Here is a 24,913-nt window from a genome sequence, read left to right as displayed (position 1 = left end):
TTGGGTTCTTTATTGATTTGAGTCATTTCCTTCTGTAAGGATCCAGTTCATTACAAGACCAAACAGCATGCAACATTTTAAAGCTCTATTTATAAAAAAAAATAATAATAATAACTACAGTGTAAAAAGGACCTCATTCATGTATCTTTAAAAATATTCTTCACAATTGCTTCACATTTTTTGTTAACTCTATGATTGATGTCTTGCCCAAATTTCAAACATTTTGACTGATAAAAGGCAGCTAAACAAAAATAACAAAAAATACACCCTCAGCTAGGTAGTACTGGGGCCTTAACTAAAGTCCATTTTGTTGAAATAAAATCACTATGAAATAGAATGGTTCATTTCAGTTTTCAGGTTTGCTGTCGTTTCGGTTCAGGTCCAATTTCAGCCAAATCATTTCAGCGGGTCATGATCACGTGAAACAACTTGCAAGATTGTTGTTTGCTGTGTTGATTACACGTCACATGCTAAAAATAGCCACCAAGTAATCGCGCAGTGATATCGTCTAGAAACTATGAAAGCTCTTTTGATGTAACAAATCAAGAGATTGAATACATAATATAAGTACTGCTCCAAACATATGTACCTCTAGTGTAACGCAAAGTTGTATTTTGTATATTAGACTGCATGAAAGGAGTGTACTTGTTGGAACTACTTTTACGCGCAGTGTTTCTCACAGCTTGAGGATAGTGCGAGGGATTGTTTTGATGGTGCGCAGACTGACATCAACAAGCGAAGCTGCGATTTATTAAGGTTAACCATCAACTACAGCGATTGTGCAGCTGTTTTTTTAAGAATAGAAATTCACCATGAACTTCTTGGTGACCGTGAGGCTGGTTGATCGTCAAGATTCTGAACAGCCAGACCCATTTTTCTTGGGACCTGATGCAGAATGGACATCGGTTGAGCTCATGGTAAGACATTGGGTCAGCTGTGTTCCTGTTCAGGACGTAAACTTCCTCCTTTCGTGGGAGCCATTTTAACGCCACAAAAATCACTATCTCTCGGAAAAATGTATTCTGTTTCTAGTTATTGACAAGATGTATTGCCCTGTCGTCACGCTGATTCTTTCTTTTAGCTGAAATGTATTATTTATCGTCTGCTTCCTGCCACCTTGGGTTTGTTTTGGACGCCATGTTTGTTTGGATCAGTCCAGAAAATTGTCCAGAACATTTCAGGTATGGTTCTGTTGTGATCTCTGTGTGGCAGCTAACCATACGCAGTTTATGTTTTTAATTAATGTGACAGTTTTCTGATGATCGGATTCTCTTTCATGCCTGGTCATGAGCTAAAAAAATAAAGTCTTTTGTTTAGTAATGATCGAGACATGATGTAATTGTGGCAAATGATGTGTGACACTGTCAGTGGCGATGGTGTGCGTGGTACTGTGATCCGTTAAAGTGCGCTGTCTCCCTCAGTACCGCCGACTTCAGCACTAGAGGTTTCTGTCGGGGTTACCCCACCCTTAGCTCCTGGTCAGGGACCTTACCTGGGAGCACAGGTTTTAACGCGCCTCTTACCCGCGTGATGAACCGGTATGAGCACATAGGGTATTTACTAGTCAACAGTGCCACCTGTTAACCACCCCGCTCTGATAGGAACACCGCCAGTTGGTCCAGGACAGCTTATTCGTCCGGGCAAGCCCGACTTATATCGCTGCAATCCCTTATATCTAAGGGACGCCCCCTATCCGCCGCCTGGGGACCCGCCGGGTTGGGGATGGTCGCCCCGCCACCTAATTGGAGATAGCCTGTCACTGACAGTGACACTGACAGCAAATGATTGATACGCAGTTCATTAAGCTTACACAATAGCATTTTGCTGATCAGATGTTGAAAATTTGGTAATGATCATGAGCTAAAGACAATCATGTCTTGGTTAAAGGCACAGTAAGCCTCCCGTAAAACATCACAGATACTGTCAGGCTTTTACACACAGTACAAACACCCTTCTATTTGAACGCTCACCAATTGGGAACATCCTAGGTGCCCTCCGTAAAGAGCGAGCAATTTTCAAAGAATGTATTTTTGCGTGGTTTATCTTACCCCTGAGCCATCGTGAACCCGTGTGATAAAGTTTTCATAATGTAGTCGTCAGTTAGTTTGTTCGCTCATGGGCTGAAACTCCCACAGCTTTTACGTGTATGACCGTTTTTACCCCGCCATTTAGGCAGCCATACGCCGCTTTCGGAGGAAGCATGCTGGGTATTTTCGTATTTCTATAACCCGTCGAACTCTGACATGGATTACAGGATCTTTTTCGTGCGCACTTGGTCTTGTGCTTGCGTGTAAAACGGGGGTGTTCGGACACCGAGGAGAGTCTGCACACAAAGTTGACTCTGAGAAATAAATCTCTCATCGAACGTGGGGACGAACTCACGCTGACAGCGGCCAACTGGATACAAATCCAGCGTGCTACCGACTGAGCTACATCCCCGCCCGTCGTCAGTTAGTAATTTGAATGCGACTCGCTGTGAGCTTATCTGCAATAGCACGTTATTAAGTACCTCTGACTATGCACGAAACAAACGGCTGTGGTTCACAAGAACTCTAGCGATGGCTTTTGACTGTTCGGAGGAACTGGCGATAGGTATAAACCGTCATCTGCTACGAGAACCACGACCTTGCGTGACCCTGCTTCCGGGCTTTTCTTTTTTTAAACTTTCAAAACTTCGAATTGTACTGATCTTGTCTTGATGAAAAAAGAATTTATTTATGATTTAAGAATGTTTGTGTAACAAGCTGTCAATTTATTATTTAGATTTTAAAGTTAGGTCTAGCGCCAAAACGCACCACGGTCCGATTGTCTCTGACACAATCCGCAAAATTAATTCTTTGAAAAATTGCTCGCTCTTTACGTAGGGCACCTAGGATGTTCCCGTTTGGTGAGCGTTCAAATGGAAGGGTGTTTGTACTGTGTGTAAAAGCCTGACAGTATCTGTGATGGTTTACGGGAGGCTTACCTTGCCTTTAAGTAATCTTGAATCATGATGTTATTTGTTATTGGCCATTTGGACTAATTGGAGCATTGTCTTCCTAAGAGTCAGATGGCCTTGGTTACTACTTTAAGTACTAATTAGTAGTACTAGTTGTACTTGTCACTACTATTAACAAGTTGCTGCTTCTGTGCTAGTGGTATGTCATGCGAGTCCAAACCTGACCAATGTGTTCTTCCCACAGCATAAAGTACTTCTCAATCTCATGATCAAAACTTCAATTTAACACAAGTTTCTTGTAAAGTTGTGTGGACAGTTTAGCTGTACATGGTACTGTATACAACTTACAAGATGTAAATTAACACGCATTATTTTCAAACAGTAAACCGTAAGCATGCTTTGGACGTGAGCTTTAGGGACAATTAGTGTGGGTGCTTACTGCCCAGTCTACCAAGTACCATGATTCATTCTCATTTTCAGGGATCAACTTTTTTTTTTAATTAATACAGGATGCAGACAGCCTTGGGTTAGTTATATACTGGTCATCTTTGTTCAACATGCTGAACAGGAAAAATAAGGTTCACACTGACAACGTCTTAATAGTGTGATACACTGGGAAGCTTCTCAATCTCGTCTCACACTTTTAATTCGACAAAGGGAGCAAAATGACACTTCAATAGTTTGTGAGTGCAACTGCAAGGAAAGGTTCGATATTTGGGCAGTAAGATTTTGAGATACAAGTTACTGATAGAATGGAGCTGTAATCAAATGCTTAAATAAACGCTAGAGATCTATATATTAGAGATCTATATATATATAAATGAGACTTGGTTTGATGACATTAAATTAGTGAAGACAGAGATCTCGGGTTTGGTGTGGTGGGTTCATACTTTAACTTAAACTACTTATTGATTTGTGCGTGTGTTTTTTAATTTGAAAGTTATCTTGATGTGGTAAATTGCTAAATTAATTTTTGAACATGAATTATTGTTTTCTGTTTCAGCTGAAATCAATGTACAACTACAGTGATGTCTCCTCTGAGAAGCTTGATGTTCGTTACTGGGATGATGAGGATTTTGTAAGCTATATCTTAATATTATTCAAATTATATTTTCATGAAGGTTGAAACTTTCAGTTTCACCATTTTCTATGCTTCACAATGTAAAATACAAATGCACAGAAAATCTTAGGAACGAAAACAACTAATACTAATAGCCTGTTGAACTTGAAGTGTGTAAAGGGTATCTCTGTCTCTGGGAAGTATTATATAATTATTAGTCTCGGTAATAGAAATACATGATGTATCATTTTTTAATTTTTTATAAGTACATGTATAATTTAACATTATTTGATCAATTTATGTTTTATTGAGGTACATTTTGGTGTTGTATCTAATTTCTGTAATTATCTATGGCCCGTACAAATGACCAGATTCAGAACTCCTTAAGAGTGAAAGAACTGAGAATGAGATGAAAATGAAATCCTTGGATGCATTAACGTTATCTGTTGGATCATCTTCACCTATCACTGTATCAGTGTCATGTTTTATCATTTATACAGTATTGTGAAATTCATTCTTGTTTCACATTTCAATGTCGTTTGCATGATTCTTGTCCTTGTGCCTGTAACACTAACAGTTATTTCTTTTGCTTGTAACAGGTGATCCTGAGTTCTCAAGACGAACTTGATGAAGGCTGCCGGGTAAGGAGCAGACCTAAATAATTTGATTGTTTGAATTGTGGCTGCATGTTACTTTTAATCTCACTTTCATTTGTTGTTGTTCAGTTCTTGGTTAGATTCGATTTTGCTCATGAGTTTGACTTTCAGTAACAAAGGGTAGTGAGAGTGATAAGTGGCTTTTGCATGTGTGTTGTATAAATTTGTAATGATCAGTTTTTACTTTTAGTGGCTCTTTGCGTCAATGTATAAACTGTGCAATAACTTGAATAAGGCAGAGAGATGGGGCAGCATTTACTTTGGTGTATTTTTACTTGCTTAAAATTGACCCCACAATCTTCACAAAAAGAATGACACTGTGTATCACCATACTCGAGCATATTTTAAATTATGTTTGGGGTTGCTGTGTTGGGTTGTTATTTTTTTGTCATGCTTTTGAATACACAGGCATAATTTTCTTTCTTTCTCTAGCTGGCTGAAGACAAAGGGATTCTTCAATTATACGTAAGATCACATGGCTCAGACAACACTCCCTGGCCAGCGGACTGCAATACAGAACCTTCAGCAGTCGACCCACTTCCAATTCCTCGTGAAAGACCTGCAAAGAGAACGGCTGAAGAAGCCTTCACACCCGAACAACCACAGGACGGGTCAGCAGTGGACCCCTCCGCCCATGCAGTCATTAGCCTGCAGGTTTCAGACACATCGGTCAAGTACAGCCCTGGTCAAGAGTCCAGTGCCGCTTCAGCGGAGGAAGAAGTCTCTCCGGAAAGAGGGGGAGGGGACATGGCATCGGCTGCAGGCGTAGGAGCGTCTGATCCTGGTCATAAGATGGTTCCTGGTGCCTCTTCTGGTGCCAATGTCATCGCCATAGAGATGCCGGAGTGCCCCATGGAGGTGTGGCAGGAGGAAGATGAAGTGGATCAGTAAGTTGCCACCTGTTTGGCTTTCAACATGATTTTCATCAGACTTGGAATGGAGTGTAGTTTGCCTTTCAAACAAAAGAAGTCGTAGTTTTAGATATGATATACTGCATACATGCTGATTATCAGTCAGTTGGTTGCTTGTAGGTTATTGTACTCTGTTATTTTATAGTCGAGGTTTCTTCAGGTATGCAGTTATCAGTAGTATTTGGTGTAAATGCTTCACAGTTACACATTAAATCCTATCTACCTTTCTCGGTTTCTGGCTCATAACAGAATGGATTTGGTAAAAATTCAGCCCTCTTGATTTTAAATTACAAGTAGAATGATAGAAATTGTAAGTGGTAAAAGTGGTTGGTTAGAATTTGCTCGAAGTGTGACTGTGAAGAATAGTACATGGGTTTTGTTTTTATTTTATTTTTTATTATTCTTGTAGAATTGTTAGATGAGTTGGGGGGGGGGGGGGGAATTTCATTTGAATAAAGATATTTTTCACATTTTTTTCCCCTTTGCTTGCTGTGTTTAGGCAGGGCACAGAAGCGGCAGAGCCTGCAGAAATGGCAGAGACAGGGGAGGTTGCTCCCAAGTCTGGCCGGGATGCGGAGACAGGCTTCTGGATGATGCCGAAGGATGAGAAAAAGGTAATTGATAATTGGTTCTTGTGTCTTTTTTTCTTCTTCTCATTTTTTGAGCTTTTAATCCCAGTTAAATCCTGTTGCAGTTAAGTAATGTACACAAACAAACAAAAGTAAGACAAACCTTTCACACACAAACACAACCCCACCCCCCCACCAGAAAAAAAGACAGTAAAACATTTCATAAAAACTGTTCCATTCAATTTTTTCTTGATGATCATTGAGTATTATTATTCTTCTTCTGCATTCCCACTTGAGTATTATGAATGCTTGAAATCTTCACCAAGCACATGTTTTATTTCTGTCTTGGTACCAGACCAAGAAGGTGAGCAGCACCCTCCCAAGCAGTGCCAAGAAGATATACAAAGATGCCAGACCTAAAGAGCACAAGGCCAAGAAAGACACATGGACAGAGGAGACAGCTGCTGTTTTCTTACACGCTCTGAAAGTGCCAAAACCAATCTGTGCGCCTGAGAAAACCCTGAAGAAAAAGAAGCAACAGCAAGCAGATGCTCTCACACAGGAAATTTTCCTTGACTATATGATGAAGGTAAGGAGACTCTCTCTCTCTCTCTTTCTGCACATTCTACGCTTTTTATGGACAGTTGAGTAATTCTAATTGCGAAGGTCTTCCTTCACTCCTCTTGGAAGACATTGAAGCTTTATCAACTGATTAACTTAGCAGTGCATTGCTGTGGCCATCTTGACAGTCTGCTTGAAAAAGCAAAGCTGTTCTTTTTCTCTAGCTTTCAACGGTTGTGTCTCTCATGGTCTGGGGCCTGTTGATATGAGGTACTGGCAAGTCCGGCACAATTAAGTGTCCAAAAGTTCTCCACAGTTTTGTTTGTGGAGTAGGGTTCTCTGACTAGGTCTGGGTCCATTGATCAAGGTTGTTGGTTGTGTCTCCAGTATCAGTCAGAGCTGAGGCGGGACATCGTGAAGGATGTGACGAGGAAGACAGTGCGTCAAGTCGTGGAGGGCATCAGCAAGCTTCACCTAGAGTCACCCAAACAGTCTGGTGCAGAGAACGACGATGCTAGCACCTCAGACTGCAGCCCCAAATGGCGTAAGTTTTGTTGTGTATTGTAAATTCATGAGTGGAGGAAGCGTTAGATTTATACCTTTTCTTCGAAACAAAAATAAATCACAGCAGCAACCAGTTTAGGTAAGTTCTTTATCAAATGTTGTCAGCCTGGCGCTGACTTCATCAGGATGGTAAATATAAGTTTATACCTTTTCTGTCAATTTCTGTTGTTGTGGTTTGCTTTAACTTTCAGTTCCCTATAGTAATGTAGACTGTCTAGTGTTTACTGGTGTTTGCTTTTGCATGATTTTACAAAACTAATAATCAAAAATAACCTTATACCCTTACAGTGCAACAAACAATTTTCGGATTTGGTGGGATAGACTTAAAAATTTTGAGAAAGTGTTCAAAGGGAGTGTCACGAGAATGGAAGTGTTTAACCATTACCTATATTTTGTTGTAGCATGGAAAAAGTCAGAAAATTGAGTTTCATTTAAAAAATTGTTATAGACTACGCAGTAATTACCTGTTAAGTTTAATGTACTTTCGACTTATTCTTTCGCTTAATTTCTCTTGCAAAGTACAGCGCAGGAAGAAAACCACCAGTTTGTATCTCAGTTGTGTATATTTGACATGTTTACTTGCTTCAGCTGTCAGCGTCCATGACAAGATCATCTGTGATCACTGTGACCAAATGATCGTGGGACTTCGCTACAAGTGTGGGTAAGTCATCTTTTATGTGGGGCTTTTTTTTTTATAGATGATATTAATTCCAAATGGTTGGAAGTGATCAATTGATTGATGGACGCCAGTGCAAGTGTGTATAATTTACGTTCCGTGGATGTTTTTTTGATAAGAATGTTGCAAATTAGGAAGGAAGGTGTTTATGAAAAGGAATAATCCTAAGAGTCAGTTATGGGACGGAATACTGGTGATTGATCCCACTTGGAGATTGTATGTTATTGTGAAAGATACAGGAAGGTGATGTAGATTCTTTGCTCATCTTATTATTATCATCTTGATTTGTGTACAGTTTGTATTTTAATTGTGGTGGCTTTTCTTCGTTTATAAGTGCCACTTGATATTTAAAATGAAATTCTTGAAGTTAGTTTCCCTGTCATTTGATGACTCAAGTCATAACACTCAGAATTGCACCTTTCTTGACAGTAACTGCACGAACTATGACCTGTGCGAGCCATGCGAGGGCATGTACCCTCCTGTTCACGATACCACACACGTCTTCGTCAAGCTTCGTCGACCCTGTGCCAAAGCTGGTATTCGTCATGGTGTGAGAGCTCCACTTCTCAAACGACCTATTTATGAGGCTAAACCGGAAGTGGTGGTGGCGACAGATGACAAGAAGAAAGAGTAAGTAGTTGAAGCCTATGAAAATTGAGATGCATTTCTTCTTCTGAAGAAGAAAACTAGTTTGGTGGTCTCTGCAGAAGGCCTTTTCTAATGCTCGGCTGTCTCAGCATAAGTTGAGACAGAATGAAAATCACTTTTTTTTTTTTACCTTAGAAGAAAAACAACAAAGAAAAAGTAATGTTCAGCTATTGATAGTAATCAAGGACAGAATAATGTAGAGAAATGAACATTCTCATGTGTACAAAATATCTTTTCAGTAAGACTTTATTTTGTCCTCTCCAGGACAGCAGAGCTGGAACGCCTGATCAAGATTTCAGACAGACTGAAGGTGAAGGAGGCCAAGGTGAAGGAAAAGCTAGCCAAGAAACAGGAGAAGCTGGAACGCAAGAAAGCTGAGCTCAGGCTGGAGGGGCCTCTGAATGGTAGTCCCTTTGGGTGAGTTCACGTCATCTTTGTGGATTGACTTTAGAGTTTATGCGACTATTGTTGCTCTGGCACAGTCTGAACGAAAATAGCACAGGGAATAATGAGACCAAACGTCAGACATCACCAAAGACCACCCCCCACCCCCCCTTGCTGCTGAGTGTTCTATATATATAAACAGACCTGGGAACCCATGCGATTTAGCCGTATTTTGTACGCTTGATTGTCTAGACTACGATCAGTGGAAAAAAATACGACGAGAAAAATTCCTAGATTATTTTTCTACACAAGCGAATCCTGAATCCGATACAGTATTTTCACACATGATTACAGTTGTTGTCAATAAACATTGAAAGAAGCATTTGTTTTAAAGGTATTGGTAAACCTAATTAACGATGCTACGGACGCGTGCGAAAGCATGGTTGAATCATTGATGTTCAAATGCTGTGTGGAGTACCACTGTGACTTGTCTGATTTGGTATAGGTTTTGTCTTTGACAGTTTGCTTGTGGCGATTCAGGCTGCTGTCATAAGGGGTGGTGTGCAAGGATAGTCTCACTGTAAATTGTTATTCACTGTACTCATGTGACGGTCGTTTTCATTCTACTTTAAAGTAATGTGAGTAATTTGATGATGTTGCAGGACACTTTGTGCCCAGTTTCTCAGTGACGTGACCATTCCTGACGGAAGTGTTGTCGTGCCTGGAGAGGTCTTAGAGAAAACTTGGCTGATGCGCAACAACGGCACAATGAACTGGCCCCGGGATACCGTGGTAAGACTGCTGTCTACTTCCAGTCTGCTTTATTGACAGCAATGATTTGATTTAGCAAGTCTTAAATTCAGTGAGGGAATTAGGAAAGCAGATTTTAGGGATGAAATTTTCCCTTTTCAAACGAGAGTCCCTAGTTTAAAACTTCCAAGAAGAGAAAATGGTAGGAAAGCCTGAATGTAGTAATAAAAAAAAGCCAAAAAGGTTTCTACCCAAAGCCTTTTTCCCCCCTGATTTAGAAAATTCTCAGCTTTCCCTGAGTCTTCTTTTGCTTTCATTTAATTTACCATTAAATAATTACCTTTTTATTTGTTTACTGTATATTACTTATACAGTGTCATATTGCCTAACAAAGTAAGGCATCATTCACTTGGGCTGTCCGAACTCTAAACAAAAAGAATGCTCCATATACTTGCAGATATGACAGCACTGAGTTGGAAAAAATGTTTCCACTATGTGTACCCATAGGTGATTGTCAAGAGGCGATAGTATGTCATGTACCTGTTAACCATCAAAGTGAACTGTGTGTCCGCAGCTGAGAGAGGTGCGTGGAAACATGCCAGCAAAGCATGTGAGCGTGCCAGTGGGACTCTTGCTGCCAGGACAGACTACCGAGATCACTGTCGTCTTCTGTGCACCTGAGGAAACAGGTAATTGTTTATTTGAAGATCTCTAAAAGGGGTAGGGAGAGGCAGGATAGGGAAGAGCTTTGTCACCTTATCAAAGGACAAATATATTCCTGTGCAAACACGTACAATCAATCAATGAGGCTTATATCGCGCATATTCCGTGGGTACAGTTCTAGGCGCTCAGCAGTGATGCCGTGTGAGATGAAATTTTATACGGCCAGTAATTGCAGCCATTTCGGCGCATATTTACCTTTCACGGCCTATTATTCCAAGTCACACGGGTATAGGTAGACAATTATTAACTGTGCCAAAGCAATTTTGCCAGGAAAGACCCTTTTGTCAATCGTGGGATCTTTAACGTGCACACCCAATGTAGTGTACACGGGGGGGAGTTCGGACACCGAAGAGAGTCTGCACACAAAGTTGACTCTGAAATAAATTTCCGCCGAACCTGGGATCGAACTCACGCTGACAGGGGCCAACTGAATACAAATCCAGCGCGCTACCAACTGAGCTATATCCCCGCCCCGTACAAGAGGCTACATGATTGATTCTTGCAGTGGATGTTGGTAGATGCATACTTTACAAGGTTTTTGAATGTGTAGCAGTTTTCCTATTATGAAGATTGTATATTTGTCGACCCGGCGGAAAACCGTGAGAGTTGTAGATAAGAAACAAACTACGTCTTTTGTTTAGCTCTGCAGATCTATTGTCTCATGCGTGCGCTTATTATTTACTCTTTTCCATATCTAGTTTTGCCTCGCGTTGTGTTCTGTCTCCTAGTGCCTGCAGCTCTAATCTGTCTGTCGCCTAATTTATCCTCTCTCACCTAAAATTACCGGGTTAGTTTATCTTCCTAAAAAGGCTATGATTGCGAGAAGAAATGACGACCTACGTGACGATGAAAACCATTCAGACGAATAATGGAGCCAATTTCCTGGGATCACTTTTCTATAAAAAAAGTTTATTAGATTTATTTTTCTAGAAAAGTATACAAATGGTAATATACAACAAGCGTAATTTACGCAATATTATAAATGCATATACAAAGTCAGTAGAAAATCCCGGGTCGCCTTTATAAGGCAATCATAAAAAAACCGCAAGTGTTACAAAAACAACGAAGCCACCTAATCTCCCCTCCCCCGAATAAATCTTATTCTAAGGTGAGACTCCGCATTTCGAGCTAGCTACATTTTTATCCACTACAGGATCTTTTGTCACCTGACTGACTAACTAGGAAATTCTCTCAAACTATTTACTTTGTTGGACCTCTAGATGGAAAAAACGGTTCTTCCCTATTGGAATAAATTTAAGGATGGTCTAATACCTCAGAATTTGCTATATTAACTTCGATGTGAACCGGACGGACGAATCCCCCTATTCTTCACCAAAGTGTTTTGTCCCTAAACCTAAATCAATTTCCCCCTTTTAAAAGTACCATACGCAAAACAGACGGGACACCAAAAGGAGCTTATCTGAGTTTGCGCAGGTCACCTAGATTTAATTTCCCCGCCTAGCTAGCTATTTTAGGACCGTTCAATCAAACGTCACCTGACGTTCTAACAGTCCGCTTGTTTCTTTCTGACTATCTACGAATTCTCGCCTATGTATCTTTTGAACCTTTACTGGTGTTTGAGGTAAACAAGCCAGTAGCATGCGCGGTTATCCTTTGAAACTGAATTACTCCTACCTGTTCTGACTTTATGAAAAAGTGGTAAGATTCTCTAAGTTCTTTTACTCTGCGTTTTTTCCCTGTGCTATCCCGTTGAAAGAATGCGAAGTCTCTTCTTCTTGTCCGTATTCTAAATCTTGATCTAGTCTACCTTGTCTCTTCTCTCTCCCTAATCTAGCGCCCTCAGTCTATGTCCTTATTATAACCCATTCTATTCTGTCCTAAAGCCTTTCCTAATGCGTGTAGGAACTTCATTTTACATTGTCTTTTATACCAATCTGCATGGCAACGTAAACAAACCCACAGAACCAGAGGCAGATTGGCTTACCGAAAAAGAACATTAACCGCACTACTTTCAAAACATTACGCGGACAATGTAGTCCGTCCTTTTTCCTTTATCTTTACACTTGCTGATCACAACAAGCGCTCTTTTAATAACTGTTCGCAATATTTAAGCAACCTACAACACTATCCTCATCAAAGAAACCTTGTCTCTCCTCTCTTTTACAAATTCTGTTTCTCCAAGTAAGATCACTGAACGACTAGCGGTTAACGTTATTGCCACAACGACGAGTCACAATGACTTTCACGTTGCCTGACTAAATTGACAACTATCTTTCAATGGCTTGAAAACGTATTTCAAACACTTTCATCCACATTTCTACCGTTTATCATATTAACTAACACGTTTTCCCAATGTTTATGAATCTGTACTGGTAGACCGCATCGGTACCGTCCAAAATGGCCGACCGAAACCGAAACCAAATGTGTGATTACCTCCCTTGCGTCGTCTACTTTTGGTTTCGATACCAATTACTCTTACGCTTCTTTTGAAAGCTGAGGCCAGCGATAGCGTGACAGATTGACTCTGTATGCCATGACTGTCCTGAACCTTCAATATTTAATCCTATAACATTAAACTTTCTACAATCATGGCTCTCCCGCCACAAATGCAATGACTGTTGACATGTTTAGGGTGATCGATAATATGCTAGGAGGAGGATGGAGCACTAAAGCAGTTTTGTTAGGCTTCCACTGTCACCTTCTTGAAAGGTACATTCAAGGCAAGGTTAGATAAAAAATATGATCTGCATGAATTGTAGTTCAACGTAGTAATGTCGATCATTTACCCTAACACTCTTTTGTCATGTATTTGTGCAGGGTTTTTTGTTTGTTTTTTTGGCTTTTTGTTTTTGCTTGTGCTTTGTTTTACATACAGGCTTCATGTCATACTGCATTGTCTATAATCCTTGTTGTCTGTTCAGGTGACTACGAGAGTCATTGGCGTCTCTTCAGCTGTGGCCAAGAGTTTGGACACTTTGTCTTCATCAAGGTTCGTGTTGGAAACAAGATCTTCTCCTTCGACCCTGACTTCCTGGAGGGTGGTCTTCCCTCAAAGCTTTCACGCAAGGAAAAGAAAGACAAAAAGCAGAAGGTAAAAGTTGGATCCAGAAGACTTACGTGTGTTTCTGGAGATTTGGAGGAGGGTTGCTTTTCCCCTTGTTAGCTAAACTACAAAAATGTTCTATTGCACTGGATTCTTTACATTGTGACAGCTGGAGTATGTCACCAATTTCAATGTTCCCTTTGAACTAGTGATGTCATGTTGATGGGCTAATTTGAAAGACAAGGCTTCTGATGTTGGGACATTGTATTAAAGCAAAATGTGTGATTATAGCTGTATGAAGTTTATATTGTCATTACAAACTCTTGAATGTTGGTTGTTGTTTTTTTGGCTGACTTCATACATATGGATTATGAACAGTGTCAGTCATGGAGTTCAAGATTGTAAGGCCTGTATAAAGACAAATGGGTGGTACGCAGCCGCGAGGTATGTCATGTGTGACTGTAAAGGCTATAACCAACGCTGTACATGTGTTTTCGAAACAGGTCGCTCTTGAAGAATGCAAAGGGGAGGAGTGTGCAGTTGCCAGTGCAGCACAGGAGTCAGTGTTGCCTTCTGTAGCCTTCAATACTGAGGACCTACACCTGTCTTCTGGCACTCACCCCAGTCCTGCTTTTCCTGCCACACCAAACAACACACCTTTTGGTAAGGCACAAAAATAATTAAATGTTTGTTTCTGATGAAAGACTCCCAAAATTAGGGACAGTCGTTTGGTGTTTTTTTGGGGGGGAGGGAAAAGTATTGTCGGTCGGAGAATCAAAACGCTGAATTTTGTTTTCTTTGTCTAAGCTGTCGTTGCTGTGCGTTAGTATCAGTCTGCAATAAGGAAGATAGGCACACGAAACATGAGCTTGCTCGTGTCGAGTCTTCTGCTAGCTCGTGTCGAGTCTTCTGCTATGACTGAGAAATGTCAAGTCCCCGATCATAGAATAGATGCAACTGCATCCTCATCGAGTCGTAACATTTGCTTTCGTTTTTGAGTCACTTGAGAAAAAGTGACTCTATGTAATCGGTCAGTGTTAGTCTGTCCGGCCGGCCGGCCGTCCGGCCGTCCGGCCGGCCGGCCGGCCGGCCGTCCGTAGACACCACCTTAACGTTGGACTTTTCTCGGAAACTATCAAAGCGATCGGGCTCATATTTTGTTTAGTCGTGACCTCCAATGACCTCTACACTTTAACGATGGTTTCGTTGACCTTTGACCTTTTTCAAGGTCACAGGTCAGCGTCAAAGGAAAAATTAGACATTTTATATCTTTGACAAAGTATCTCGGAAACTATCAAAGCGATCGGGCTCATATTTTGTTTAGTCGTGACCTCCAATGACCTCTACACTTTAACGATGGTTTCGTTGACCTTTGACCTTTTTCAAGGTCACAGGTCAGCGTCAAAGGAAAAATTAGACATTTTATATCTTTGACAAAGTTCATCGGATGTGATTGAAACTTTGTAGGATTATTCTTTACATCAAAGTATTTACATCTGTAGCCTTTTACGAACGTTATCAGAAAAACAAGGGAGATAACTAGCCTTTTCTGTTCGGCAACACACAACTTAACGTTGGGCTTTTCTCGGAAACTATAAAAGTGACCGGGCTCAAATTTTATGTGAACGTGACTCATTGTGTTGTGAATAGCAATTTCTTCCTGTCCATCTGATGCCTCATATAATATTCAGAACTGCGAAAGTGACTCGATCGAGCGTTTGCTCTTCTTGTTGTGTTGTGTTTGGCGAATCGCCAGACACTGTGACTGAGCAGTGTCAACAATCTTCTGCGATAGGGAAGATAGGCAAACGAAACATGAGCTTGCTCATGTTGAGTCTTCTGCTAGCTCGTGTCGAGTCTTCTTTTTAGGATTTGTTAGGATTTACCTTAGTTCAAGGTTATTTCCTTTTCACATTTCGGTCGCAGTTCACTGAATAAGTGCTGTCTTTCTTTTAGGTGTCCTTCAATGGAAACACGTGCCCTAGCAGTCCGCCATTACGGTACATGTTTCTATCGGTGGTTCATCCAATACCGCGTTTGACATCATTGTCAAGCATTTCGGTGTTATAGAAGTTAAATAGTACTTAACAGTGTGGGAAAATACTTATTTCCCTTAAAAACACACTATAACATATTTGTTTAACAATCCAAAAGTGTCGGATGATTAAGATTTTGCAGAGCAAAACTTTTCTGGTACGAAGGCTATCGCGTACATACGGGTAATGGCTATTCGTTATGCATGCGCATCTCACATTCCCGCAGTGACGGAAAACTGCGGGAAATGGAATCATACTAAACTACAGCAGTGTACCCAATATATGCACTTCATTCTTACAAAGCTAAGGTTTTCCTGCTGTATGATACTGTTGCTCCTGCCTAAAATTCAAGCAATACCGAGTTCACGGCGAAAGTCTCAGGGCTTGGAAACATGAATACACGCATGCAGGGGGAAAAAATGGGTAGCGCCGTATACTGTATGGCAGCTCGCTTTCCCCAGTGAAAAAGCAGCCCGAATTTCCATGTCTGAAACAGTTGGTTGTGAGCAAAAGCCCTTCAGAGAAAAACAACCTCTATTATTTGTATGATCTGCTTTCCTTTCAGCTGCCAGTCCTTCAGGGCGCTGTGCGAGCCCTTCGCCCAAAGAGGATGACATCCCAGAAGATCTCCTCATCAACGCCTCTACCTCGCAGAACCAATCTCCGTCAGCAGATGACGAACAACAGAGCAAAGCTGAGGCCGACCAGGAAAAAGAACACTCCTCTGAGGGACACTTCCTGGAGGAGCGCATCACCTGCTACGAGTGGCTCAAGGAGCAGGCGGCTGTGAGCAGGGGCGAGCAGGAAGAAGAAGAGGACGAGCGTGTGAGCACGGAGATGGAGCCCATGACGACGCAGTTCGACAGCTTCGAGCAGCTGCCCCTGCTGCAGCTCATCCCCAGCGCTCCCATCTACGACCCCGAGGGGCTGGAGGATGTGGAAGGGGGATCCACGGTAAGACAATTTTGTGGAAGACGGTTGCCTTTGAGACTATGGAAATGAGAATCAACAAGTCGCGTAAGGCGAAAATACTACATTTAGTCAAGCTGTGGAACTCACAGAATGAAACTGAACGCACTGCATTTTTTAACAATGACCGTAGTCCGCCGCTCGTGCAAAACGCAGTGAAACTGGTGAGCCTGTTGAGTGCGGTAGTGGTTTCGCTGTGCTGCATAGCACGCTTTACTGCACCTCTCTTCGTTTGAACTTTTTGAGCTTTTTTTTAATCCAAACATATCATATCTATATGTTTTTGGAATCAGGAACCGACAAGGAAGAAGATGGAATTGTTTTTAAATCGATTTCGGAAATTTAATCTTGATAATTTTTATATTTTTAATTTTCAGAGCTTGTTTTTAATTCGAATATAACATATTTATATGTTTTTGGAATCAGAAATTGATGAAGAAGAAGATGAACGTAGTTTTGGATCGTTTTATAAAAAAAATAATTTTAATTACAATTTTCAGATTTTTAATGACCAAAGTCATTAATTAAATTTTAAGCCTCCAAGCTGAAATGCAATACCAAAGTCCGGCCTTCGTCGAAGATTGCTTGGCCAAAATTTCAATCAATTTTATTGAAAAATGAGGATGTGACAGTGCCGCCTCAACTTTTACAAAAAGCCGGATATGACGTCATCAAAGACATTTATCGAAAAAATGAAAAAAAACCGTCTGGGGATATCATACCCAGGAACTCTCATGTAAAATTTCATAAAGATCGGTCCAGTAGTTTAGTCTGAATCGCTCTACACACACACACGCACAGACAGACACACACACACACACACACACACATACACACACACACACACACACACACACACACACACACACACACATACACCACGACCCTCGTCTCGATTCCCCCTCCAAGTTAAAACATTTAGTCAAAACTTGACTAAATGTAAAAAGACCTTTGAAACTATGTAAATGTTAATAAAAAAGACCTTTGAAACTGTCTATGGAAATGAAAATCAAAAAGATCTTTGAAACTGGAAATGAGAATCAAAAAGACCTTTCAAACTTTGGAAATGAGAATCTAATAGACCTTTGGAAATGAGAATCGAAACACAAGAAAGGTTACGTTTATGGAAGGTTTCAGAAACATTCACACTGTTGAAATGAGAGATTGAAATGATTATTACTAATTTATTCATTCAAGTTATTAGCTGTTTAAAACGGTGGATTGACAAGAAACAATTGACAAGTGGCTCTATCCCATCTCTCCCCTTTCCCCGTCGCGATATAACCTTCGTGGTTGAAAACGACGTTAAACACCAAATAAAGAAAGAAAGAAAGACATGAAGAGGATTTGTTGTTGCTGTAAGCTTTTGCTTATCCAGTCTCTTTTGCTGCTTGGATCATCAAAGTGAGAGAACTTTAAGAGCTGGGATTTTGTTGGTTTGTAGCATTGTTTCAATGCTCAGTTGCATTTCAAACATTCCCAAAATAAAAACAAAAGGTGATGGTTCCGTTGAAAATGATTTGTTCCTTTTTGTTTCCCAGGCTGCACACAATGGCTCCGAGGAAGAGTTCCCCTTGAACCTGAGAGATGAGGAGACTGAGGAGAAGGCTAACAATGAAAACAATGATGATGAGGGGGATGCAGACTCCTGTCCAGAGCTCCTTGATGCCGACGGTTTCGTCATGTGCCCTTCTCAGAACGCAGCCACTGCACAAGCAGAAGCGGACGCAGACTCCACAGACGATGATCTCTACGCCTCCGCCTACGCGCCCAAAGCGCTGGGTCTGGAGATGCCCATTGTTGGACCTTCCCCAGTGATGCCCAAAGAGGAGGCTGACCCTGAGGTCATCACTGTGGATGTGGAGGGTGATGACCAGCCAGAGAACACCAAGATGCGACTCAGTCGAGAGATGTCGCCCAGCAGCACCACCAGTAGTGTGGAGGTCGTTTCGGTTGCCGATCTGGATGATTTTGACAAAGAGGACGGAGAAGAGGAGTACAGATCTATCGACACGCACGGTGCCTGGCTTTCACCCTGCCACATGCAGCCCATTCCTCCTGGTAAGGCCACAAAAAAAAATAGGTCTGTTTACGGTAACCCGACCGACCCTAGTTTTTTCGCGCGACCCTAGACTTTTTTTTGGCATTTGGGGGGGGAAAAAAAAAAAAAAAAAATGTTTTTTTGGCAAAATAACTTAAAAAATATGTTTTTTGGGAAAGAAAAAACAAAGAAAAAAAAAAATCACGACCTACCGACCCTATTTTTTTGGCCTATGTTACAGAAACAGACCTTTTTTTTTTTTGGCCTAAGGCTATGTTATGTTGAGGAGTATTTGTGTTTGGACTTGTAATTTTGTTTACGTTTTGGAGAAGACTTTTCCTTTGCGTTGTATGTTGAGAGTCGTGTTTTTACAGCCTTGTCTTTGGACTGAAATGTGTGTCTTCACCAACAATAGTCCAAAATGTGTGCAGTGTTGCCAGAAAACCTAAGGTATGGCTAGGATAGAGATGCACAGGTAGTGAGTTTTTGTGTGTTCAAAATGTATGCATACTGTGCTTTTTACAAACAAGGGTAATGAAGATGATTTGAAGGTGTTGTGTTATCAGTTTTACTAACAAGAACAATCGTCTCTGTATTTCAGTGGCAGATCTAGAGAGAGAAGCATCAGAAGGCTACGAGATTCTCCCTGACGATCTCTCCAGCATGTCGGACGAGTCGAGCATCGACGACGATTTCTGCATCGTCATTCCAGACTGTTTCGACACATCCAAGCCCCTGAACCGAGACCCATCCTCGGCCAAGATGGAAAAACTCTCTGACATGTGCTTGAAGACGATGGAGTGCCAAGGGAAAGAGGCCTCGTCTCACCTGCAGAATGTCAATCAAGACTCTGAGGAAATTGCAGAGTCTGCAGAGAAACCTGAGGCTGAAGAAGACTCCACACCAGAGGCAGAGAAGGAGCTCACAGAGAGTTCTCTCCACTGTTGTTCAGGACAAGCCCAAGCCTCAGCCCAGGCAACAGAGGAACCAGAATCTGAGGACCAGGCGGCAAAGAGCATCGTTGAACAGCACTCCCAGCACTTTTTCGAGGTGCTGTCGAAAGAAGACATTCCCCTGACACTGCTGTGTGATTACATGGACGGGAAAATCAAGGAAGAGGCAGCTGTTGGAAAATCCGAGAGAAGATTGAACGAGCGAGAAGAAGAGGAGGAGGAAGGAGCAGAAGAAGATCAACAGAGAGACACAGAGAGGAGGGAAGCACAGGAACACACAGAGAATGGCTGTGAGGAGGACTCAGCCTTGAAGACAGAAGAACCAGAGGTCGAGGAAGAGATGCAAGTGAAAACGGAGGCCACAGAAGAGAACGAAGGGGACGCTGCTGCTGCTCGTTTTCCTGCAGTTGTTGAGTAAGTCGCAAAATTTTATTTGCTAAGAAAATGTGCAGGTGATTATGGAAGAAAATTGCAAGAAATTCAGGGGGGGTCATCATAACAGACGATTAAATTACATATCTTAACCCGACTCGCATATAGCATTAACTTCAGTTCAGATGTCCCGCGTGATCGGATGACTCAGCTTTGGCGCCAAGCGCTACTAGCGACATCCGGTAAGGGCGGTCACTCTGGGGTATAACTCTAGTTTCACTTTCGTTTTCCTTTCGGTAGTTAAGGGGTTATATGCAAAATAACATTGTGTTGGTAAGTATAAATAAATAAGAAAATTATTATAAATTTTCATGTTAAGTTCTAAGATGCTGAACTACGCTTCACCCCAAAGGGGAAGTAACCCCCTAAAAAAGAACGGCCTTGACCTATAACCCATGTAGACAAGAGTCAAGGTCTTACCGTCACGTGACCGATCACGCGTGACTCCACCGCCGCCATGTTGTGAAAGCTCACTCCCACTGAAGTGATCTGTTCATTTTTAGGGAAACCCTAAGCGGGGTAGGTGGGAGGGTTAATGCTATATGTGAGTCGGGTAAGTATATTAATCAAATCAAAATTTACTAATAAAATGTTCGATTTTTGGAAATCAAACTCCTTTGGGTTAGTAGGTGTTGTGGAAGAGTGCCCTTTTCTTGTGAATCCTCCTACAAACACAGGAGGGACTAATCACTAGCAAGGGGAATGTCGGAAATACCTACCTTTTTTAAGACTTTATTTTCTCAGACTTGTGGATGTTTTAAAAGCAGTGTTCCTCTGTTTCCTGTCTTATTGACCATGAAATGTGTGTTTTGCAGCGTGATCGACCCCGGCCAGCACCTGAACCAGCTGATGCAGAGCACCATGAAGGCAGCAAGCGACGGACTGCAGCACCTGTACAAGACCACTAAGGATGTCTTCAAGACGCTGCAGGCTGAAACTGTGAGTCCTTGCAACATCTGGTTTTTTCTGCTCTCTGCTGACAAAATATCCCATTTGTAAGGGTAAATGTGGCTATGTCTGAAGCAACGATCGCACTAGCTTCTTCTTCTTCTCCTTTGTTCATGGGCTGAAACTTCCACGATCTTTTACGTGTATGACCGTTTTTACCCTGCCATTCAGGCAGCCATACGCAACTTTCAGGGGAAGCATGTTGGGTATTTTTTGTTTCTATAACCCACCAGACTCTGAAATGAATTACAAGATGTTTTCCTTGTGCACTTGGTCTTGTGCTTGCGTGTACAAGCGAAGGGGGATAAGGCACTACCAGATCTGCACATTAGTTGACCTGGGAAATCAGAAAAACCTCCACCCCTTAACCCACCAGGCATCTTATCCACCAGGCCACTACGCCCGCCGACCGCAATAGCTATTTTTCAAACCAGTATTGCCATGGAAGTGCAAATCCTGCTTCTCCAGAAACCTGTCAGTCTGATACGTAACCCTGTCAAATTAAATTTAAAGTTTCCATACTCCACATGCACCACAATCACAGACACTTCCGTTAGTGCATAGTGCTTTTAGTTATGCGCTATAGAAATCTCCTTAATAAATAAACTTCCGCAGTCATGTTTCTGAGGTATACAGTGTGTGTCGGTTTTTACTACGCCTTCAATCATCCTCATTCATTTCTCTGACTCTTTGCAGCATGAAGGTAAGGAATCAGACTACGAATTCAAGCCCTCAGACTACAAGCCCCCAACCAGCACTTGGAAACCCTCCAACAACCAGTACACACCACCAAGGAACGACTTCAAGCCGCCCAAATCGAATTTCCAGCTCCCCAAGTGCACCTACACCGGCCCCAAATCTCAGAGCGTTGAGAGCAGCGATGAATTTGCCGCTCCCTTGGAGCGTATCCGAGAGATGGGATACTTCAACAACAAGCGTAGCGTCGCTCTTCTGAAGAAACACAAAGGGGACGTTCATCGCGTGGTGGACGAACTGTTGAAAGAATCTGACAATGACTGGGCTGGTCAGCGACACTAAAGCATCGTTGTCCTCTTGGGTGGGAAACAAATTGTGTGATGTGGGAAGCAGTTCTATGAAAACACTTCTCTGAAATGGGAAACACTCGAGTAAAAATTGGGAAAAGTCCTCGTTTATGGGAAATGCTCCTCTGAAATGGGAAACACTTATGTAAAAATGGGAAATAGTTCTCGGCTATGGGAAACACTATTCTGAAATGGGAAACACTTGTGTAAAAATGGGGAAAACTCCTCTAAAATGGGAAACGCTCATGTATAATTGGGAAGCACTCCTCTGAAATGGGAAACGCTCATGTAAAAATGGAAAACGCTTTTCTGAACTGGGAAACACTCCTCTGACCTGGGAAAGGCTTGTGTAAAAATGGGAAATAGACCTCTGCAATGGGAAACACTCCTCTGATATGAATAGGAAAATTCCAAAACCTGATGGGTTTTTCTTTCTTCTGTAATTGATGTCTAAGTGTGTTTTTGATAAAGGGTAAATCTATGAGTCCTAGATACCTTGAAATGCCATGTTTAATTTGAAAAAGATGCTGTGGAACACAGCAGGAATGAAGAGTTATTAAGTTGGGTTTTTTTTTCTTTTGGTTGGTGAATATTTTGTCAGTGTGTTTTCTTTTTGTGTCATTTTAAATCAATTCAGAATACGATGGCCGTAACGAAACAGTGGTTGATAACCTGCAGAAGATCAACTGAAAGTCTCTCCAGAACGGTTCTGTCTTTTTCTCTCCCCCCCCTCCCCTCTCCAAGGTTGCTTATGTAAGGGATCAGTCAAGTGTAGATGTACACAGCGTTAGTAACTGCTTGACACTGAGGGATGGAATGGGGTTTTTATTTTTTTTTCCTGTTTTCTTTTGACAAGATTTTGTATGAAAATAGTACAAGTTTTGATTGACAGTTCTTTTCCATATGAGAACAAGAAATGACAAATTTGTCCTATGAACTGTCTTTGCAATATTTTCTCTGTTGCTTTAACTCAAGGAGTAGAATTCTAAAAGAAACAATTGTAAATAATGTAATAAGAAAAATATGTGATTGGCAAAGTGGGATGTTTGTACGTGTATTGAAACGGTGGGTGACTGAAAATCGGTTATAAATTGTTAATGACACTTGGTCCAAACTTGTGTATATAAATTTGCTCTTTAATTTTACCCAGCACAGCCAAACCAAGTTACTACTACACATTACCTTGCTTCTGTAGTGATAGTAGTTTTCTCTGAGATTTTATTTTAATATTTAATTATAACAGTATCTTCACCCAATCCTTCCTTACCTGCTTAGATTGTCAATACACCCTTTCGGAGTCTCAGGCGAGAGCAAATCTCGCGATGCGAGACAATCCGCGCATTGCATGCTGGGATTGCAAATTGTACCAAACAGGTCTTCAGAAGAGGTACATTGCCGATTGCGTTCAAGTTTTCCCTCGTAAGCTCTTATCTCTTTGATATTTCTGTGGTTTTTGTCCCACGATAGTCACTGCTCTTTGTGTACGGTACACTGCAGAGTGTTTGGTACAACGGAGCGCCCCCTGCCGCCAAAAATGTGACTAGCCGCGCATGCGCACTCGAAACTCCGAAGGGGTGTATTGTTCTGGTCAATTACATTGAACAACTATTTCTTTAGATAAACTGCATGTAAGTTGTAACCCACATTTATCTGTGAACAAAAATAGACAGGCTGTATGACTAATAGATGTTTTTGAACCTTTGTGGTAATAGCGAAAGCTTTTTGTTGTTGTTTTTATCCCTGTGTATACATTTCCGTTTGCAATACGTGTCACAATGCAAGGTTTCGGTGCGTTTTTGATCTTGTGAGTGATTTAAGATTTTGTGATAATTTGAGTGCTATTGAATATGCTTTACTGATCAGCTTTGTGGACAGTGTTAACATGTTTGCAAGTGAAACATCACTCTCTCTCTGCTTTATGTAAAGCATAGCACCTTGCCTAATGTTGTTGATATCTGTTAACTTCTTTTCTCTTTCTTTTTTTCAAACAAAACAGAGAGCTTAGCATTAGAAATGGAATGCCACACACTCACACAATGTGCTTTATGTACCTACAAAAAACAACGTTCATAATCAGTGTAAAACTGTTCAGTGTTGTCATTGTTTCATTCTCTTTAATTTTAGAATTAAGGAAATATGTATTATCAGGTTTAAAACAAATGGTACATGCAGACTTTGCTTTGGTTTTATGCACTCACCGACTCAGTTGTTCTGCTTCAAGAGTACTAAATGGCTTCGTGAATTCAGGTACTTTGGCATCCAAGCTTTGCGATGGTTTTCATATTTACTCCCCTGCCCGGTCCAAATTCAATTCAGTCTCGACCAACGAGTAACAGGTTCATTCAATCCCTCTGACCCCTCTCCCTGTTTGAACTAACATTTGATGTCAACTTACTAGTGTATGATTCTCGGTTTAGTACTTTTTGGGATGTTGCGCCTCTATTATTATTATCTTCTTGACTTTATCATCTCTCCTTACAGGTCAAATACAGGAGTAGTTCTAGTTTGAATTGTCACTAAATGAGTATTCCTTTACCTTCAACAAGCAGGTTGTTGATTTCAAAGACTTACAGTAGAATGGTCATTTTGTTGTATATCTTTATTTTCCCCTTGAAGTATACATAATGATGGGGCATATTTTCTTATTTACAACTACATATACAAATAAAAACTTCAATGTTTTCTGTGATTAGTTTTCCTGTGAAATCAGCAAGACAGAGTGAAACTGATACCTGTTGTTGTGTATAATGTAAGTGCCGCGAGAATGAGTAGCATGTTTTGTGTATTGTAATTTGTAATCATAGAATCATGCGTTCTGATTGTAAACAGAAATTTTAATTACTCATTGTGATGATGTGTGGTACAAAACAATGGTGATAGGTGTGCTAACGAAAAAGAAAGTGTTGTGCAGAATGGAAATGTGTGATCTAATAAGCTTGTGATCAACTAGAAATAAAAGTTTGGCTCTCATTCCTTTGTGTGTGTATGTGTCAGAGAGAGAGAGAGAGAAAGGGTGTGTGTGTAGGCGTTTGTGCGCATACATGTAC

At 41.2% G+C, this 24,913-nt stretch overlaps 1 protein-coding gene across 1 annotated transcript; it reads left to right on the top strand.

Moving 5' to 3' along the window:
* Window positions 1–687: 687 nt before the first annotated feature.
* Window positions 688–24,836, top strand: LOC138958714 (microtubule-associated protein futsch-like). The gene is made up of 19 exons (XM_070329963.1): window positions 688–917; window positions 3,942–4,016; window positions 4,598–4,639; window positions 5,087–5,541; window positions 6,065–6,179; window positions 6,490–6,723; window positions 7,083–7,239; window positions 7,848–7,920; window positions 8,365–8,565; window positions 8,848–9,000; window positions 9,630–9,759; window positions 10,292–10,406; window positions 13,323–13,492; window positions 13,948–14,107; window positions 16,046–16,434; window positions 17,991–18,510; window positions 19,092–19,857; window positions 20,691–20,814; window positions 21,520–24,836. The coding sequence occupies exons 1-19, from the start codon at window positions 813–815 to the stop codon at window positions 21,859–21,861; spliced, it is 4,326 nt and encodes a 1,441-aa protein (XP_070186064.1). The 5' UTR covers window positions 688–812; the 3' UTR covers window positions 21,862–24,836.
* Window positions 24,837–24,913: the final 77 nt, after the last annotated feature.

Source organism: Littorina saxatilis, linkage group LG2 (genome assembly GCF_037325665.1).
Source record: "Littorina saxatilis isolate snail1 linkage group LG2, US_GU_Lsax_2.0, whole genome shotgun sequence".
Classification (NCBI taxonomy): domain Eukaryota; kingdom Metazoa; phylum Mollusca; class Gastropoda; order Littorinimorpha; family Littorinidae; genus Littorina; species Littorina saxatilis.
The sequence above is the reverse complement of the archived record's forward strand: the minus strand, read 5'-3'. Positions and strand labels throughout refer to the sequence as shown.

Excerpts from the sequence above, each read along its gene's own strand:
- LOC138958714 (XM_070329963.1), top strand. The coding sequence starts at position 813 with ATGAACTTCTTGGTGACCGTGAGGCTGGTTGATCGTCAAGATTCTGAA. Across the intron at positions 918-3,941 it reads GGACATCGGTTGAGCTCATG|CTGAAATCAATGTACAACTA; the intron begins GTAAGACATTGG and ends TTTCTGTTTCAG. Across the intron at positions 18,511-19,091 it reads CATGCAGCCCATTCCTCCTG|TGGCAGATCTAGAGAGAGAA; the intron begins GTAAGGCCACAA and ends TCTGTATTTCAG.